Here is a 17,211-nt window from a genome sequence, read left to right on the forward strand (position 1 = left end):
ATATACTCCTAGATGTGGCTACGTCATAGACGCGACGGCACCCACTTGGGCTGCTTCTTCTGCGTAAACGCCTCCACGCCAATCTTGAAATTCTCGCCTGCGACCAGTCGGTTGACATATTCCTGTCGCGTTCGCGACGTGGCATGTTCCACACTGGGATTGTCCCAGGCCTCCCGTAATCCCTGCCGAGTAACAATGATTCCGTCGGGCGAGAAGCTCGTGATACGCACGGCCATCTCGATGCACTCGTCCACGACAGATTGAGGGGATTGGGAGATGCGGTTGATTAATCGATAGTCGAGTGCTTCTTGTGCAGACAGTCTGCGGGCTGTCATCGCCAGCTCCGAGGCCAGTTGTAGACCGACGATTCGCATGAGTCGGGGCAGTCCGCCCGCTGCAGCATATAATCCCACGGCGACCTCTGGGAGGCCGAATGTTGCTTGGGGAGACGCGACGACAATATCACTGAAATAACCTCCTGTTAGGTTTTCGTAGATAGATAGCATGTATGAGGGGTTCCCACCAATTAAGACAAATCTCAAATCCACCACCGAGTGCAAACCCATTCACAGCGGCCAACACAGGCTTGCGTCCTCGCCGCTGGCTCAATCCCATGAAACCGGTCGGGGGGTGGTTCATCACAGCCTGCTGCGCTGGACCCTTGGCCCCTCGACGTGAGGAGCTCTGCTCGGCCAGATCCTGACCGGCACAGAATGCCTTGTCGCCGGCGCCAGTCACCACCGCCACCAGCAGGGTCGGTTCTTCATCGAACCAAGTAAAGATGGCATGGCCTTCCCAGTGCGCCTCTGCTGGCAAGGAATTGCGTTGTTTTTCGCGGTTGATGGTGACCAGCAAAACTCCCGGTTTGGGAAATGAGAGCTGGTAGAAGCTCGAGGGTGGCGGTTGTGTCTGTAGCGAGTTCACCATATTGTGCTATGTATACTAGCTTTCGAATTGGAGTCGTCGATTGATGCAGAGATTGACGGGATCCGGCCTGTGGAGTGAATTCGAGGGTCTGGATCAAGTCGGAGATGCCAGGGCAACTCTTATAGCCTTTATGATCAAGGCGAGAATTATGCAGCGCACAAGCAGCTCCCCCTGTTGCCATAAACTAAAGTAGTGTAAGGTTTTAGATGGAGAGGGAGAAAAATGCGGGGGTACGGCTGTGCCTCGGACTGCTCGGCTACCCCAAGCCATCCCATGCCCACTTTATTTACTACTCCCACCCCAGATTCCAAGGCTGCATCACCTGGCACGGGCTGTTGACAATACATCATGGCACAAAACTCATCGCACAATGCATATGTGTTGGGCGTCGGACTAACCCAGTTCCTCAAGCCGCGGCGCACGCGGGAGTACCCCGAGTTGGGGTATGAGGCCGGCGTCAAGGCCATGCTGGATGCGAAGATCGACTATGACTCGGTCGAGGCGGGAATCGCGTGTTATTGCTATGGTGATACGACCAGCGGTAAGTCCTGCTTCTAGCTTGCTAGTCCCGTGACGGGGCAATGCAAGACAGAGCTAATATCGACTGCAGGCCAGCGCATCTTCTACCAATTTGGAATGACCGGAATCGAGATATACAATGTCAACAATGCCTGTGCGACCGGGTCAACTGGTCTCCATCTGGGGCGCAAAATGATCAAAGGAGGCCTCGCCGACTGTGTCCTGGTCATTGGATTCGAGCAAATGCGCCCGGGATCCATCAAGAGCGTCTGGGACGATCGTCCTAGCCCTCTCGGCCCTTCCACGAAGATGATGGAAGATGAATTCGGCAAGCACGACTCGCCCCGAAATGCTCAGTACTTCGGAAACGCGGGACAGGAATACATGCAGAAGTGAGGAATCAAGTCGCCCCTGAAATGGCGAAAGCTAATGACGATATGATGGCAGATACGGAGCCAAGGCCGAAGACTTTGCAGAGATTGCACGCATCTCTCACGAGCATTCGCAGAAGAACCCCTACGCCCAGTTCCGAACGGCGTACTCGCGCGAGGAAATCTTGAATTCCACCCCCGTTTACGGCCCACTGACCAAGCTCCAATGCTCCCCGACCAGCGACGGTGCCGGTGCGGCTGTGATTGTCTCCCAACGCTTCTTGGATGCTCGCCCTCACCTTAAATCCCAAGCGATTCTCATGGCCGGTCAGAAGATGATGACTGACGGACCCGAGGTATACACCCGTAGTGCGATTGATCTTGTTGGGTTCAACATGTCACAAGATGCCGCGAAGTTGGCTATGCAAGAGGCTCAAGTTCAAGTCAAGGATATTAAGGTGTGTGAGCTGCACGACTGCTTTTCGACCAACGAGCTTTTGTTGCTGGATGGACTGGGTTTCTCCGAGCCTGGAAAGGCCCATGAGCTGGTTCGTCGGGGAGATATTACATACGGCGGCCGGGGCCCGATTATCAACCCCTCCGGAGGCTTGATCTCGAAGGGTCATCCTCTTGGTGCTACCGGGCTAGCACAGTGTGCAGAGCTTACCTGGCAACTGCGTGGCTGGGCGAACAACCGCCTGGTTCAAGGCACAGACGTCGCTTTGCAGCATAACCTGGGACTGGGTGGAGCCGTCGTCGTCACAGTTTACAAGCGTGCAGATGGGCAGAAGAATAGGACTCTTTCCGATGAGGAGGTAAGACATGTTTCGGGAGTGGGATATAATCCGGCTGTAGAGGCCCGGTATGTTACCCCGGAGGACGGAGAACGAGTGCGAAGCAAGACCAAACGACACGACTATGTCTTGAATGATACGGCAAAGAAGCTTGCCGCGAGGATTTGATTGAATGTCTGAATTTTGAGAAAGATAAATGATACCGACTGTCTCGCATTCAACCTCCAGAATGAAGACCCGGTCTCTTTTGATCTTCCCCATGTATCTGAAAGTCACTTGGTCAAACACCTTCACCAAGCGCACTGTACTTGGCTGAGACCAGTAAGAGCTAGGAAGTAGCATCCCTCGGGCTCCTGTATTTGGGTTTCCGTTGAAGCGCTCATGGGGTATTTCTGCTGTAATGTCCGATGGTTGAGCTCGGGATGCATCCCCGGTCATTGCTGAGTAGATTGGAATTTTCCTTGTCTTCATCACAGGCACCTGCTATCGAGATACCAGTATCTGTCACCCCTCATCCGGTTTCCGCACTTTCATCTTTGGAATTCCCATGACTCGATCGACGAAGCTTTTCCTTCGCCGTATCCAGCTTTTCGTGCACATTATGAACCTTCTTCTTTGTCAAGGTGTATCCTTCAATGCCAGCCAAGATCGCATATGACTTGCTAATCAGGACACGAGATAGGTCAACACCTCGTTCCTGAAGGGAATGGTGAAAAGCTCGGAAGTTGGCTACATGAGGCCGATAGTGTCCACTAAATAGCAACGACCTTAGCTCAGGGGCTTCAATTCAAAGCTAGTAAATCGCCAGATTGCAGATTAGGAACCGACTTACCTCAACGGTGCCAGGCTGCGCAGCTGTCCGTGCTTGATTTTGAGCATTCCCGCAGCGGAAATCCGGCCACCCCGGAGAAAGGAGGAATGCTGAAATGCACCTGGCTCCTTGATGCCAATATAAATTCGGAAGGATGTATCAGCGACCTAAATTAGGTTAACACAAATTCCGGTATGAGATTCATTCCCTGGGTACCCACAAATATCCACATCTCATCCTTTTTCGGGAGGCTTGCGGCAAAATGATCATAGATGGCAGTCGGTTTGATGCGAGAAAACTTGCTAACAGCCTTTCCCAATTCGTAGTCTTCGCGGGTCGATAGCTTTGGGTCGCCGTCTTCCTCGTCATCAACGATTGTTGGCGAAGCCGACCGGGGGTTAGGTGATCCTGGTTCTGACAACGCGGCCTCCGTATTCCCTCGGAATTGCCGAGCTCCCTCTTGAATGCGCACGACCCCTTGCATGCTGTCTTTGTATTGATTGGTATCAGTTTCGACCAGGTCATTGTTCTTGGCCCAGCGAAATCGGCCCGTATCGTCCACCACAACCAGATACTTGGCTCTCTCCTGGGGCGACAGGTACCGCACTTGATCTCGTTCCAACCGTTCCCGAGGGCACTGTGCGATTTCCACATTTTTTCCTTCTCCATGATCCAGCCAATAGAAGAAGTTCTCGCCCGAAGGTGAGTTTTTCCAGACCGAATGATAGGCGCGAAGGTTACTACCATGACGGTGTTTCTCATCGACCATCTCGAGAAAGTAGGGGAGATCCATCATCTTCGATGTCGTCCCATGCAATCGCTCAGGCTCGTTTGCCTTCTCATGGATATTTGGAGCGGCTGATTCGACGGACCGGTCATAGGCTCCAGCTTGTATCGCGATGCTCACGACTCGTTGCCAGTTCTTGCGGGCAGGACTCGGGTTCTCGCTTTCTGTCTCCCATGCAGGTTCGTTCGGGGCCTGTGACTCTTCGCATCGTTTCTGACTCGTGATCTAATAGATGAATCTGTCAGCCTCCAAATCCACAGGTGAATCGTAAAGAATTGCTCACATCCATCCACCGACTTGACGCTGCGACGCCGATGCCTTGCAGTTCTCGGCGAGCACGATAGCCACGGTATACCCTCTAGTAAACCTAATCAGCATCGTTTACCGAGAGAGTGGATCACGTTGGACTGTACCTGGATGGTGCCCGCGGCAAAGTTGGCTTTATCCGAATCACTGACGTCACTTGGGTTGAGTGGCCGGCGAGGGGACGACGCGATCGGAGGCGGTTCGTAGGCGGGGTCTGGCCGGGTCATGGTCTGCGCAGAGTGCCAGTTCGTACAGGAGCAGATAAATTCAGGTCGAAGGCGGCTGGCAGCGCATCGTGGTGGTTGGTCTTTGTTGCGCAGGCTACAGTTACCCGGCCTTGTTTTCGCCGTCTCGATCGGGAAGGATCCCCACGTGCCCCCGCATAGCCGATAAGATAAGCTGGATGTCTGAATTTCTGCCTTGCTTCTCGGGCATCCCCAGGCACGGTCTGCGTCTCGCAAGGTTCCCAAGTTTGTTCTGAAGAGGACCTTTGGGGCAACCCAATGCGATCTATAAAGCAAGCGCATCCCATAATCGCTCAAATCGGACTCTGCGCCATCTGTTCCTTTGTCGCGAAGATGAAACTTCAGTCTTTGGCCGCTGAAAACTGATTTGCCTGGCCCACTCCACTGCCAAAATGCGCCTTGCGGTCAGCAGTCCACAATCTTGCGACAAAGACGCTGTTCTCTCGGAGAAAAACTGGCTCCAGGGCACATTTTTCCTCAGTTAAGTTTGACTTGGTGAACGCTCCCGGTCTCACCCTCGTTGAGTCTCGTTGAATGGAGCAATCGCACCGCGACACGACGCGTCGTGATGCTCATTCCAATGGTGGCACCCGTCGCACTTATTCCATCGAATTCCATCGCAATGGATTCAGACGGCACAACATGGAACAATACGAGGGCAATCAATTGGAGAAGGACTCGGCACCCCTCATGGAGGATTCGGTTACCACATTAAGGTCGGCCCCGCAAGCCGGGCCAGAATCGCGCCAGCGCCGCGATCGCGGGGGCTCGGGAGCCCAGCCGCCGTCAACTGGAGTCGCTGCACGTCCAACGCCCAGTGGTGGGTAATCTCAGGTACCCACTGGTGGGACTGCGCTATCAACCCGGAGCAGTCCGCCGGCGAACCGTGATCCCCTCATGAGGGGAAAATTTCGGAGGAGGGGCGCATTCGTCTCACCATAAAGTCCGGCTCGTTATATATACCCCGGTCAGCAAATCTTCGTTCTCGAGACTTGTCATCGCAACTGTCTACTTTGATTCCTGCAAAAGTTCACTTGCCTATACCATCACAAACCGTCACAATGGCCCCCTCCATCCACCCTCTCATCGACAACGGCATCACCAAGGGTGACCCCAACTTCCCCGGTGGCACCATCCAGTGTCTCTGCCCCTCCAACCAGGTCGTCGTCGCCCTCAAGAGCAACATCGCTCACAACCACGCTTGCGGCTGCTCCAAGTGCTGGAAGCCCGCCGGCTCCCTCTTCTCCGTCGTTGGCGTCATCCCCCGCGACAACCTCAAGGTCGAAGCCAACGAGTCGAAGCTGTCCATCGTCGATCCCTCCGCCGTTATCCAGCGCCACGCCTGCCGCGACTGTGGTGTCCACATGTACGGCCGAATCGAGAAGGAGCACCCCTTCCGCGGCCTCGACTTTGTTCACGCCGAGCTCTCCAAGCAGAAGGGATGGCAGGAGCCCCAGTTCGCTGGCTTTGTCTCCTCCATCATCGAGCAGGGATTCAACCCCGAGGGTATGGCGGCCGTTCGCTCCAAGTTCAGGGCCAACGGACTCGAGACCTACGACGCTCTGTCTCCCCCTCTAATGGATCTGATTGCCACCTTCACTGCGCAGAAGTCGGGTATCAAGTTCTCTAACCTGTAAGGGAAATGATTGGGAGAAATAAACAAGCGAAACTCAGCGGCTGCCGCTGCTGAGATGTATCAATTATTATGTGATAAATGTCGCGTGGCGATGGTTTTCGATAGCTCGTTCATGCGGATGTTACGATGAAAACCACTGCGCAATACGCAATAAAATGATATCATGACCACTTAGACCCAATTTTATCGCCTCGATCCGCTTTCTCAAGTTTGATATCCCTTTAGTATCTATCTGTCTATTCTGACATTTCCATTCTCGCTCTATTGGTCCAGCCACATGTTATTCTTCATCGGCCACCATCGTTCGAATACGAGATCAGAAAGACTGTAATAGGCATTTTCTACGGTTTCAGCCGTCCCGTGGATCACTCCCTCATCATCGATGTCTTTCTTCGCTCAACGAGTTCACGATTGGCCACGATCTGAACCAACCTCTTCCTACAACCGGGTCCAATGATCCAACTAGATCCGCTTGTCTCGAAGAGCTGATCAATATCTTCAAGAGCGGCATTCAATGTCTCCGGAACTTTTTGACGTCAGGTACTAACTACCCTTTCTAAGGGCCTTACAGTTGCCCACGCTTACTGAGAAAGTAGACCAAGGAAATGAACACAAACTTCGTGCCACACCACAGCACACAGCACATACGTCCCCCATTTGATCCGATCAATCAAAGACAGGCGATATCATGACCACGAAGAAGTTGCACAGTCAGAAAACACTGGCGGCGACGGAGACTGATTTACCCCGCGTTTTTAAGGGAGCTAACTCGAAGGGCAGAAGGAATGGAACTCCGTCAAATCCAATGCCAAAGAATATGTTGAACACGCTTGACAACAACTGTTAGCAGTCTCCTATCATATGAAGCAGTGGAGAGATCTCACAAAAGAAAGACACATGCCACGTAACTAATATTGCGAGTCAACAGGGGAGACCATTGGGCCTTGCTGGCTTTGCTCCGCATAAAGCGGACATCTTTCCCGCAATGCATTGAGGACTTTCGGCTCACATTGCGTTGCGGGGCCTATTCCTCTCAATTCACCTTCTCGGGCCTCAGTTGTCGCAGAATGGCCAACACTTCCGCCTCCACTATCCTAGATGATATTGCTGCTTCCCGGGCAGCCTTCGAGAACAATGAACCTGGCTCGAGGGAGGCTCTCATCGACCACAGTCGTGCATTAATCACGGCACTCGAGATCCCAAGTGAATTGTCCAGCGCACTTTCTGGGCAGAAGTTGGTCTCTCCGAAAAAGTACCTTTCGACACTCGTCTGCGATACTAACATGAAATAATAGCCCGCTCAATCCGCTATCATCCGCCTCGCGGTCGATGTCCAGCTTTTCCAGCACTTTCGAGAATATAATAACATTGGCCTAACCCCCGCAGAGCTGTCTCAAAAGACTGGGGAGATCGCGAGCCCGTTATTACAGCTGTACAAACCAGTGGGCCAGCTTCTACCTTTTGAGGCCAAAGCTCATAACTTTTTCACGCCGCAGCCCATCCATGGTGCGCGCTTACTCGCTCCACTCCATTCTGCACGACTGGGGTGACGAGGATGGTGTTAAGATTTTGGAAAACCTGGTGCCTTCTCTGAAAAAGGGTATTCGCGGGTGCTCCTGAATGAGATTGGGGTCAGCGAGAAGAACCCCACACTGGCGGCGACAAACATGGACATGATGATGCTGGCTCATTTGTCTGTGAGGGAGAAGATCGAGTCCGAGGGGAGGGGGGGCATTCTTGCTCAAGCTGGACTGAAGGTGGTGCGCATTTACAACTATCCTGGTGTTACCACCAGTCTTGTTAAAGCAGATCTGACGTAAAAAGTGTGAGTTAAGCTCATTAGAATGTCGATAAAATTTGAATGTCTAAAATTCCTCGCGAACACTCCACTAAATATTTTCTGCTATCGTGCTAGGGCATCTTACAAATGTGGTATCGAATACGCAGTATATATAGCGTGCAGAAGAAAGTTCAAACCTCGGGACCATTCAAACCTCCCAATCCACAAAATCGCATCCAATCGCAAAAGAACTCGAAATTATTTTTTGCAGAAGCCAATTGACTTTTGTCTAGACCGCTTGGGATCTCTTCTGTATCGGAGCAGCTCCGCACCAGCTCCAATTCGCGTTTTCCCCACCGCAGGCTCAAAGTGTGCAGGCCCAATATGCCCTTCCCTCAATTTACTCCCTCTCCATGATTCCTCTGCCTTGAATTGGCTCTTTTCAGTCGCTGCGAATATTGCACAAAACCACTATGTATCTACTGGTGCACGCGTTTGATCCTATTTCCGAGTCCTTATCCCGGCCGATCACGGTGAAACTGGATCCCGCACTAAATATCGCCGATCCCAATTTCACACAGGGTCCAATCGAGATCATGGAGAGCACATGGGGCGAACTATGGACCGCGGCCTGACCAGCCAGTCTCGCAGAAGCCACACTAAGCACCAAGCCCTTGGAGACCAGAATAAAAGATTTGCTTCTGATCGGGAGGTCTCCTGAGGCGGGCTGTTATAAGGGAAAGCCATGGCCAAGACCTGCGATCCTGCGAGTGACGTGATTCTTCCAAGATCGCCGTCTGTGTGCCTTGGCGGAGACAATTGCGCCCAGGCTGACTGTGAGGATAATGATAGCTAGGATTGCTCTGTTGTTGCGGGGCTTGCTGGCTTTCGCTCTGGTGGTCTCGATCCCGGGATCGCTGGCGCAGAAGGTCGCGTCGCAGGATTGTGCGACCGGCGTGCATGCCATTATCTCGCGTGGACAGGGTCCTGGAGGTGATTTGAGTGTGATGGGGGCCTTGTCGGATATGATTTTAGATCAAATTCCTGGTTCGACGACACTGGGTTTCCCGTTTGACCACGATGCCGACGATAAATTCACGGCGGTCCATTCTGGTGCCTTGATGCTGCAGCAGTATGTGCACGATTATGTCGATTCTTGCCCCAAGGCCAAGATTGCCTTGATTGGATATTCATTGGTATGTATTGTGTTTTGATCTTTAGTTACGTCTGCTGATCTTGGAATTATAGGGCGCCGTGCTCACCATGGAAGCGATCTGCGGAACGAGCTCTCTTCTGTTGATTCCACTGCCGCCTCTTGATCCCTCCTACAATACTACGGGTGAGTCATCGATCGACCGTAATACTGGATCCATGCCATGTCTAACAACTGTTCTAGTGATCGCAAGCATCGCCTACGGAGACGAGACATTCGTTCCCTTGCAGCCTTGGAATACAGGAGATTGTACAGTCGGACTCGGGGTAAGTCATCCCAGATGCAACATATACAGTGTGAACCCTATCTCATCCAAGTCAATCTACTAGGAGTACCCTCGCCTGAACCCATCCACTTGCAAACCATTCGCTAGCTCACTGCAAAGCTATTGCGACTATGGTGATGCCCTATGCTGGTAGGTAAATTGTCCACGGATGCAAATACAACAAATCAACTAATCTGTTCAAAGCTCGCCGTATCCATTGGACGACAACCATGCTCACCATACCTACATGAAAAAATACGACCAGGATGTCGTCGATTTCATCAAACACCGATTGAAGGCATAACTTCGAATGATCTACGATATTCTTTACTGTATATGATATCCGAAAGCAATCGACAGTCACGACCAGCGATTTCTTCACAAGCCAATAATTACCCTGTCACGTTAGAACGCAATTTATCGTTTTCGGTCATGGATTCTCCTATATTCACGTGATAATCAAATTGAATACATTTGACATTCATGTCCGAATACTACTGTGGAAACATCTCTTTCGCATGCCTCTCTACAAATTCCTCGAAGGTCGTCAATTTCTCCGGTACCTGCTTCACCGTCCAGTCAACACACTCCTGCGTCTGCGGCCCGTAGTATCCCGGCTTCTCGATCCAGCACATCATGGCAGTCATTGGGACTTGATACCCAGCCGGCAGGTAACTAGTCCACTGCTCCTGGGGCAGCTGAGCATAGACAGTATTCTTCCCAGTGATACGGGTAATTATCTCCGCAGTTTCCTTGTAAGAATAGAAACCTGTTGCAGCAAACATCGTCTGACCAGCGAATTGATCAGGCGCCGCAAGGATCGGAGCCACATACTTTCCCGTATCCTCCACCGTCTCAATGAGAGGAAATTTGGCATCTGGCGAGATGAAGTTGGCAATGGCGTAGCTCCCCTCCTGTCCGGGAATTGGCCGGGGAGCTTGGTTGGTAAGGAAGTTCTGCATGAACATCGCGGGTGCGAAAAAGGCGCTTGGCACCGGAAGAGTCCGGATATACGCTTCGACGTCAGCTTTGGAGTCTAACGCCTCGACGACATGGCCCCAGAGCCGCTCGCAGCCTACGCATGTGCTGAAGATCAGGTACTGAGCTCCGGCCGCAACAGCTGTATCGGCGATGGCTTTCCCTTGCCGGAATTCACGCGCCTTCAGATGTTCGTCGTAGACTGTGGTGGTCACAATGAAGACGGTGTGGGCGTTTTCTAAGGCGGCGGGTAGCGATTTGAGATCATCGACGTCTCCAGAAGCAACTTCCACCCCTCGCTTTTGAAGAGCTTGTGCAGCTGGGCGGGATGTATCGCGAGTGATTGCTCGCAATGAATATTCCTTTGAAAGCGTTGGGTCGTTGAGGACATAGTCGATGACGGAACCGCCCTGCTGGCCGGTCGCACCGAAGACAACCAGAAGCTTGGACATGGCAAAGTATGATACTTCAGGTGTGTTTTGAAGAATCTTGAGGTCGAAATGTCAAATGGTGTTGGTGACAGGTCCTTTTAGATGAGAGTCAAATGCATGACGTTTATGTCCGAGCCCGACGGAATTAAGCGAGGTGCGGAGTTTAGCCGTAGACCGCAGCATTGAGAGACAGCACAATCCTCTTGGCTATTTCAGCCATTGCCTAGCGATTCTACAATGATCAAATTAAGTACTATGAATATTAATTAACCTAGCATCGTAAATCATGCCATGCATTTCCCGTCAGTATTATCAACCTTCTTGGTGTCAACTGGAACCATTGACATCACACTGCAAAGACCAAGGGGAGTATTCTATTGTATGTCTATTCATATTCAATCAAGTTCACGCGGCCCGTATCTATATCAGCTTCCAGCGGCTTCACAAATGCCGGGCGAACAATAACTTTATGTCCAATATACAGGACGGCAAAGAGTATCAAGCTGAGATAGTCGATGAAGAAATCGGTAATGCTGAAGTTCGGCACAAAAGCCGTGAACCCCTGCGTGATGATAATTAAGACGTTGAAGAAAAGACCATAATAGGAGAAATAAGGCTGCAAGAGCGCCTTGTACGGGAGGATGTCGCGCGAGATTCCGCGGGCTTTCAATGCCCGCATGAAAGCCAGATGGCAGATATTCAGTGACGTCCACGTAATGAATCCGGCCAGGCCGGCAATTTGCATCAACCAGTCGAAGACGGTGCTGCCGGCATTGGACACGTTCAGGAAGCCCAGGAGGCCGAAGAGAGCTGTGAAGAGCACGCTCCAGTATGGAACGCCCCATTTGGTGGTTTTCACGAAGAAGCGAGGGGCAAAGCCCTCGTGTGCGAGGCCCACGAGAATTCTGCTACCGCTGTAGACATTTGAATTTGCGGCGGACAGGACGACGGTGAGCAAGACCGCGTTGATGATGGATGGGAGGACATTCACGCCTGCACGCTTGGCGGCAATGACGAAGGGTGAGGCGTTGGCATTGTTCGCGCTGGCTCCGCTGCCCTCGCTGGCAGTCAGACGATCATCATTGGAGGGAACCACAATGCCAATAAAGAAGATGGTGAAAATGAAAAAAAAGATGATGCGGAAGAATGACTTGCGGATGGCCGAGGGGATGGTTTTGCGTGGATTCTCGGTCTCACCAGCAGCAATACCGACCAGTTCAGTGCCTTGGTAGGAGAAGCCCGCTTTAATAAGCACTGCCCAGAAGCCCAAGAATTTGGCTAGAGATGGCTGATCCTCAAGTAGGTAATTCTTAAAGGGCCCGGGGTCCACCCAATAGCGAAAACCAAGATACCCTTCATCACCCACACCAGCATTCATACAGATGGCGAAAATCATGAATCCAATCACTGTCAGCACCTTTATACTAGACAGCCAGAATTCTGTCTCTCCAAAGAAGCTGACAGGCAGAAGATTGAGCAAGATGATGACCACCCAGAAGACCGCGATAAAAACCGCGATCGGGACGGACTTCTCCCAGAATTGGATGATCAGCCCTGTGGCTGTGAGCTCGAGGGCGAATGTTGAGGCCCACGAGAACCAGTAGATCCAACCCATAGCAAAGCCTAGACTCGGATCGACGAGTCGTGTGGCATACGACGCAAAAGCTCCGGGGATGGGGAGGAATGTGGCCACCTCTCCCAATGCGGTCATGACCGAGAAGACGATCGAGCCGACAAAGATGTATGCAATGAGGGCCCCGACAGGGCCGGCATAAGAAATAGCAGTGCCGCTGCCAATAAACAGCCCGGTTCCGATGGTCCCGCCTGTCGTCGATCAGCCATTGCTCATACAATCGTATCCTGGGGCTGTTCTTACCGATGGCAATCATCTGCAGGTGTCGGCTTCGAAGACGGCGCTGCAGGTCGGGCAATTGCCGCTGCTCCCCGACTTGCTTCTCGGCATCGATATCATAGCCCGCGTAGGTGCCCTCGATGGGGTCTTTGGCGATGGAATCGTCGGGTTGCTCATTTTGTTTCTTCTCTGTTCTGGTGGGGCTGTAGGCCGGCGTCACCTCGTCGTCGGACCCCATCTTGCAGCACAGTCAATTCGGTCGGAAGCGGCAAAGACGAGCTGCGCAACCCCAAGTAAATGCTTCTGTATCCTGACAGCACGTAAGAATGGGCATCCGCATGAAATAGCTGGGAGATGGCGGGGGATCTGGGGCCCCAGGCTCTCCGCACTTGCCGGCCCGGTACAGAGCTGCCAGCGGCTCCACCGTTGCACCAAAAGAGCAAATTCGGGCGATATCTGGTGGGTCGACGCTACGCAGGACGAGCTAGCGGCCAGCAACGGCCAGGCAGCGCCTGGCAAGCTCAACGGAATTCGCGGGCGTTTGAAATAAGCGTTGATAGGCGCGGGCATGGCGAACACATAGTCCGACCCGGGCCGGTACCTCCAGACTGACAAACAGCAAGGTAATAACAGCGCTCACAAATCGACCTCAATGGGTTGGTTCTTATCTGGCGAGACCCACGGTGGACCTCATTAGACAATCGAAACTGCGTATTTGCGGGGTAGGGCGCACTTGGGGTCTTGTCGATGGCGAATTTGCGCCCTATGGAACGATCACTTGCATGCTGTCGGCCGCTTCCGTATTTGTCAAGTAAATGAAGTGAGGTCAGCGAGGTTGGAAAGATCGACAATCTACTACCAACAGCCGAAGATAGGCCGAACCAAGACCTCTTGAAATAACACATTCAATAACTGCGACTAAGATTTTGCTCCGAATTAATTTCATTTTTTTGGCAATCTTTGCCTCGACAATTGCGCCCATTACAGACGATCTTGGATATCTTCCAACCTTACATGAAGGAGAGATGGGAAACTATATAGCCTTTAACCGTGCGAGTTCTTTGAGAATCATGAAGACTTCTCCAGCAAATCACATATGCTCACTCGGTGGTATTATTCAGAGCATGGAATACTAGTACCTACTCTTTTCACATGGACCACGCGAACAGCTATCCTGTTAACGCAGCCCTGATGCGATGGTGGGCTGTCTTGACTTCACTCGTTGGCGAATACGGAGCTACAGAGGTAGCAAGGCGGCCCAGAGCCACTTCATCGAATAGATCTATGCCGCTCTGTCATGCGAGCCAGGTGCGCTTCTCGGGCGCATCTATCGATCGCTTGCTTGTGAGCAATACGAGTCTTGAATCCCAAAGCAACACATGTTTTGGGCTAGGAGGAATTTGCAGCACCCCTCTTGAGGGCTTTCTGGGTTCTTCCAAGTGTCCAAGATGTCATATCGGTTTGATGTCAGTGTTGGTCTTGATCAGACCCATTATCTCCGAAAGTTTCTACTCTTCGTGAGTTTCGAAGAGAATCGAAGTGGAATATCTCGAAGAGAATTTCACTTCGACTGTCGACGCCGTAGGAGCAGTCTGTAGGCTCACAGAGGCAGCAGCAGAAACCACGAGGTTGAAGGAAGCACTGGGTTCACGTTGGGAGCAGAGAACGAATTCGATAGCGGGAAGGCGTTGTGTTGACGCCGCAAGTGAGAGAGTAGATGAGTGGATGAGTGATCGCGTGGGGTATTAGATTTGATTCAGAATAGCCCGGGTGGACGGAAGAAACGCACCCGTCATATGCTATCAAATGATGCGATTATGGGCGTGGCTGGGAAGGTCGAAGAGTCTACTTCGCATCTGCGGCATTGCTATACTTCCCAACCCAGCACCGCCTACTAGAAGTACTAGTAGGTAGCTCACTCGATCGACATTGCCGATCATAATTCCAGAATCATCCTAGGCCACTCACTTCCTCAAGTCTATATCCTATAATTCTAGCATTAGGTACAATGTATTATTGGAAGTTACTCGCACTATTCCCCCTCAGGACCCCGACCAAGTGGAGACGCGGCGCGCGAACTCCGAGCTCCGATTGTGACTCAGCCTGTATCTCTTTGTCGACGCCCTCTGGTGCTATCCAAATACAGTGTATTCTCACTATTACGGCGATCCGAACTAATCTGCGAGGACAAAATCACCTCTCACTCTCGTACGGACCAACTGAATGGATCTCCAGGTCGAATATGCCACCGAGGCCGATGGCCTCGGCTTGGCCAGGATCAACACCATCAGCTTCCAGAACCGCGGAATGCTGTCCTTGTTCTTCCCAGAGGCCAGTCAGCAGCAACTGGAGGCGTATAAGGCGGTCTATTCAATGAAGCACCTGGCCAACCCGGAGATGCACGTTCTGAAGCTGGTCGACCCATCCACCGGCGAGCTGATCGGCTACGCGCGGTGGTTCATCCCCAAGGCGCTTGGGGGAGAGACAGTACCGCAATTGAGTGAGCAGGCACAAGAGGCAGCGCGCGATCCCGTAGCATATGCGCCACAACCTTTCAATGAACCTGCCTACACAGCCTTTCGGCAGCTGCTGGAGACCTCGCGCAAGAAGCACACCACAGAGCGGGATATGAGTATGTGAACCCTGTCACAGCCCCCACTCAGGGTCGACACTAATACTTGGAATAGTGCTGGACCTGCTGGCCGTCTTGCCCAAATATCAAGGCCGGGGCCTGTCGTCCAAGCTGCTGCGTTGGGGCTGTTCGCGGGCAGACGAGTTGGGGGTCCGAGTCTACCTTGAGGCGACCGGCGAGGGGTACCCGGTGTATATCAAGTATGGCTGGAAGCCTGTCGAGGAGGTCTCGCTGGACCGGTCACTATATGGCGCGGAGGGAAAGGAAAGCTTTACGCTGATGATACGTGATCCGCAGCCGCAATAGCGCATTTCCGGATATGAATACAGTATACGAATGATGACTCCATGTTGCAGTAGCAATTACCACCAATGCCATAGGGACGGCCAATTTGATTGTTGTAGACATGACCAACGCGAAGCGATAAATCGATGGGACCGAGAAAGGAAAAGCTGATTGCATACATTTGACATTGGTGTAGATGTGCTCGGCTAAGACTTCAGCCGATGCCGACGGTCCCCCGCGACTTCCTCCACCACTTCATTCTTCTTTCCCTTCACTCATTCCCTCCAATTGACCCGCAATTGGACCACGGCCATCACAATGACGCCAAAATTTGCCATCCTCGACGACTACCAGGGCATCGCCCCGCCACATTTTGCCCACCTGCAATCGCGCGTCGACATCACCAGCTTCCCCGAAACCCTCGATCCTCGCGATCCCCGCCAGCGCGACGAGCTCATCCAGCGGCTGCAGCGCTTCGACGTCATCCTTGCCATGCGCGAGCGCACCCCTTTCGCCGCCGAGACCATCGCCGCCCTTCCCAACCTGAAGCTCCTCCTCACGACTGGCACCCGCAACCTCTCCCTCGACCTGCAGGCCTGTGCCGATCGCGGCATCCCCGTCGCCGGCACCGAGGGTCGGCCGCCGGGCGTGAACTCGACGGTACAGCATACCTGGGCGCTGATCCTCGCACTGGCGAGACATGTCGCCCGCGACGATGCGGCTGTCAAGGCGGGTGCGTGGCAGGGATCGCTAGGCATGAATCTCTCGGGCAAGACGCTGGCATTGTTGGGATTGGGTAAGTTGGGCTCGCAGGTCGGCAAGATCGCCATTCAGGCATTTGACATGAATGTGCTGGCCTGGTCGTCGAACTTGACGCAAGAAAAGGCCGACGAGCAGGCGCAGGCGCAGGGATTGCCGGCCGGAAGCTTCGACGTCGCCCCTTCCAAGACGGAGTTCTTCGCGCGCGCCGACGTTGTCAGTCTGCACAACGTTCTCTCGGAACGCAGTCGGGGTATCGTCGGAGCGCCCGAACTAGCTACGATGCAGCCCTCCGCAATGATTGTCAATACCTCGCGGGGGCCTTTGATCGACGAGCCGGCGCTGTTGGCGGCCCTTAACGCCGGTCAGATTCGGGGTGCAGCCCTGGATGTCTTTGACCCCGAGCCTTTGCCGGCTGATAGTCCCTGGCGGACCACAGCTTGGGGCCGGGATGGACGGAGTGAAGTGCTGTTGAGTCCGCATATGGGATACGGCGAGGAGGAGCTGATCAATGGTTGGTATCGCGAGGTGGCAGAGAACCTCGAACGATGGCTAGACGGCAAGGAATTGCTGCGGAAGATGAACTGATGGGCCGTCGAAAAGATAGAATTGTCACGAAT

At 52.9% G+C, this 17,211-nt stretch overlaps 11 protein-coding genes across 11 annotated transcripts; 7 read left to right on the forward strand and 4 right to left on the reverse strand.

Annotated features, from left to right (window-relative positions):
* Nucleotides 1-23: 23 nt before the first annotated feature.
* Nucleotides 24-927, reverse strand: N7532_000809 (enoyl-CoA hydratase/isomerase family protein; the record flags this gene model as incomplete). The annotated part of the gene is made up of 2 exons (XM_056613313.1): nt 24-465; nt 524-927. 2 exons carry the CDS (start codon nt 925-927, stop codon nt 24-26), a joined length of 846 nt encoding a protein of 281 aa, XP_056480537.1.
* A 348-nt stretch (nt 928-1,275) lies between these two features.
* N7532_000810 (uncharacterized protein) lies at nt 1,276-2,779 on the forward strand (the record flags this gene model as incomplete). The annotated part of the gene is made up of 3 exons (XM_056613314.1): nt 1,276-1,468; nt 1,538-1,838; nt 1,894-2,779. The coding sequence occupies 3 exons, from the start codon at nt 1,276-1,278 to the stop codon at nt 2,777-2,779; spliced, it is 1,380 nt and encodes a 459-aa protein (XP_056480538.1).
* A 343-nt stretch (nt 2,780-3,122) lies between these two features.
* On the reverse strand, nt 3,123-4,742 carry N7532_000811 (IQ calmodulin-binding motif protein; the record flags this gene model as incomplete). The annotated part of the gene is made up of 5 exons (XM_056613315.1): nt 3,123-3,363; nt 3,444-3,589; nt 3,643-4,434; nt 4,493-4,567; nt 4,623-4,742. 5 exons carry the CDS (start codon nt 4,740-4,742, stop codon nt 3,123-3,125), a joined length of 1,374 nt encoding a protein of 457 aa, XP_056480539.1.
* A 552-nt stretch (nt 4,743-5,294) lies between these two features.
* N7532_000812 (uncharacterized protein) lies at nt 5,295-5,702 on the forward strand (the record flags this gene model as incomplete). Its single annotated transcript, XM_056613316.1, has 2 exons — nt 5,295-5,584; nt 5,633-5,702. The coding sequence occupies 2 exons, from the start codon at nt 5,295-5,297 to the stop codon at nt 5,700-5,702; spliced, it is 360 nt and encodes a 119-aa protein (XP_056480540.1).
* Nucleotides 5,703-5,821: 119 nt separating this feature from the next.
* N7532_000813 (S-(hydroxymethyl)glutathione synthase) lies at nt 5,822-6,397 on the forward strand (the record flags this gene model as incomplete). Its single annotated transcript, XM_056613317.1, has 1 exon — nt 5,822-6,397. The coding sequence occupies one exon, from the start codon at nt 5,822-5,824 to the stop codon at nt 6,395-6,397; it is 576 nt and encodes a 191-aa protein (XP_056480541.1).
* Nucleotides 6,398-7,463: 1,066 nt separating this feature from the next.
* N7532_000814 (O-methyltransferase) lies at nt 7,464-8,216 on the forward strand (the record flags this gene model as incomplete). The annotated part of the gene is made up of 3 exons (XM_056613318.1): nt 7,464-7,634; nt 7,692-7,902; nt 7,963-8,216. 3 exons carry the CDS (start codon nt 7,464-7,466, stop codon nt 8,214-8,216), a joined length of 636 nt encoding a protein of 211 aa, XP_056480542.1.
* An 805-nt stretch (nt 8,217-9,021) lies between these two features.
* On the forward strand, nt 9,022-9,958 carry N7532_000815 (uncharacterized protein; the record flags this gene model as incomplete). The annotated part of the gene is made up of 5 exons (XM_056613319.1): nt 9,022-9,372; nt 9,425-9,515; nt 9,573-9,655; nt 9,719-9,804; nt 9,859-9,958. The coding sequence occupies 5 exons, from the start codon at nt 9,022-9,024 to the stop codon at nt 9,956-9,958; spliced, it is 711 nt and encodes a 236-aa protein (XP_056480543.1).
* A 190-nt stretch (nt 9,959-10,148) lies between these two features.
* On the reverse strand, nt 10,149-11,084 carry N7532_000816 (NmrA/HSCARG family protein; the record flags this gene model as incomplete). The annotated part of the gene is made up of 1 exon (XM_056613320.1): nt 10,149-11,084. One exon carries the CDS (start codon nt 11,082-11,084, stop codon nt 10,149-10,151), a length of 936 nt encoding a protein of 311 aa, XP_056480544.1.
* Nucleotides 11,085-11,448: 364 nt separating this feature from the next.
* Nucleotides 11,449-13,153, reverse strand: N7532_000817 (uncharacterized protein; the record flags this gene model as incomplete). The annotated part of the gene is made up of 2 exons (XM_056613321.1): nt 11,449-12,887; nt 12,940-13,153. 2 exons carry the CDS (start codon nt 13,151-13,153, stop codon nt 11,449-11,451), a joined length of 1,653 nt encoding a protein of 550 aa, XP_056480545.1.
* A 1,985-nt stretch (nt 13,154-15,138) lies between these two features.
* N7532_000818 (GNAT family N-acetyltransferase) lies at nt 15,139-15,853 on the forward strand (the record flags this gene model as incomplete). The annotated part of the gene is made up of 2 exons (XM_056613322.1): nt 15,139-15,547; nt 15,603-15,853. The coding sequence occupies 2 exons, from the start codon at nt 15,139-15,141 to the stop codon at nt 15,851-15,853; spliced, it is 660 nt and encodes a 219-aa protein (XP_056480546.1).
* Nucleotides 15,854-16,150: 297 nt separating this feature from the next.
* Nucleotides 16,151-17,179, forward strand: N7532_000819 (D-2-hydroxyacid dehydrogenase family protein; the record flags this gene model as incomplete). The annotated part of the gene is made up of 1 exon (XM_056613323.1): nt 16,151-17,179. The coding sequence occupies one exon, from the start codon at nt 16,151-16,153 to the stop codon at nt 17,177-17,179; it is 1,029 nt and encodes a 342-aa protein (XP_056480547.1).
* Between the last annotated feature and the right edge of the window lie 32 nt (nt 17,180-17,211).

This window comes from Penicillium argentinense (assembly GCF_028826775.1).
Source record: "Penicillium argentinense strain IBT 30761 chromosome Unknown utg000001l_segment0_segment0, whole genome shotgun sequence".
In the NCBI taxonomy this organism is placed as follows: Eukaryota; Fungi; Ascomycota; class Eurotiomycetes; order Eurotiales; family Aspergillaceae; genus Penicillium; species Penicillium argentinense.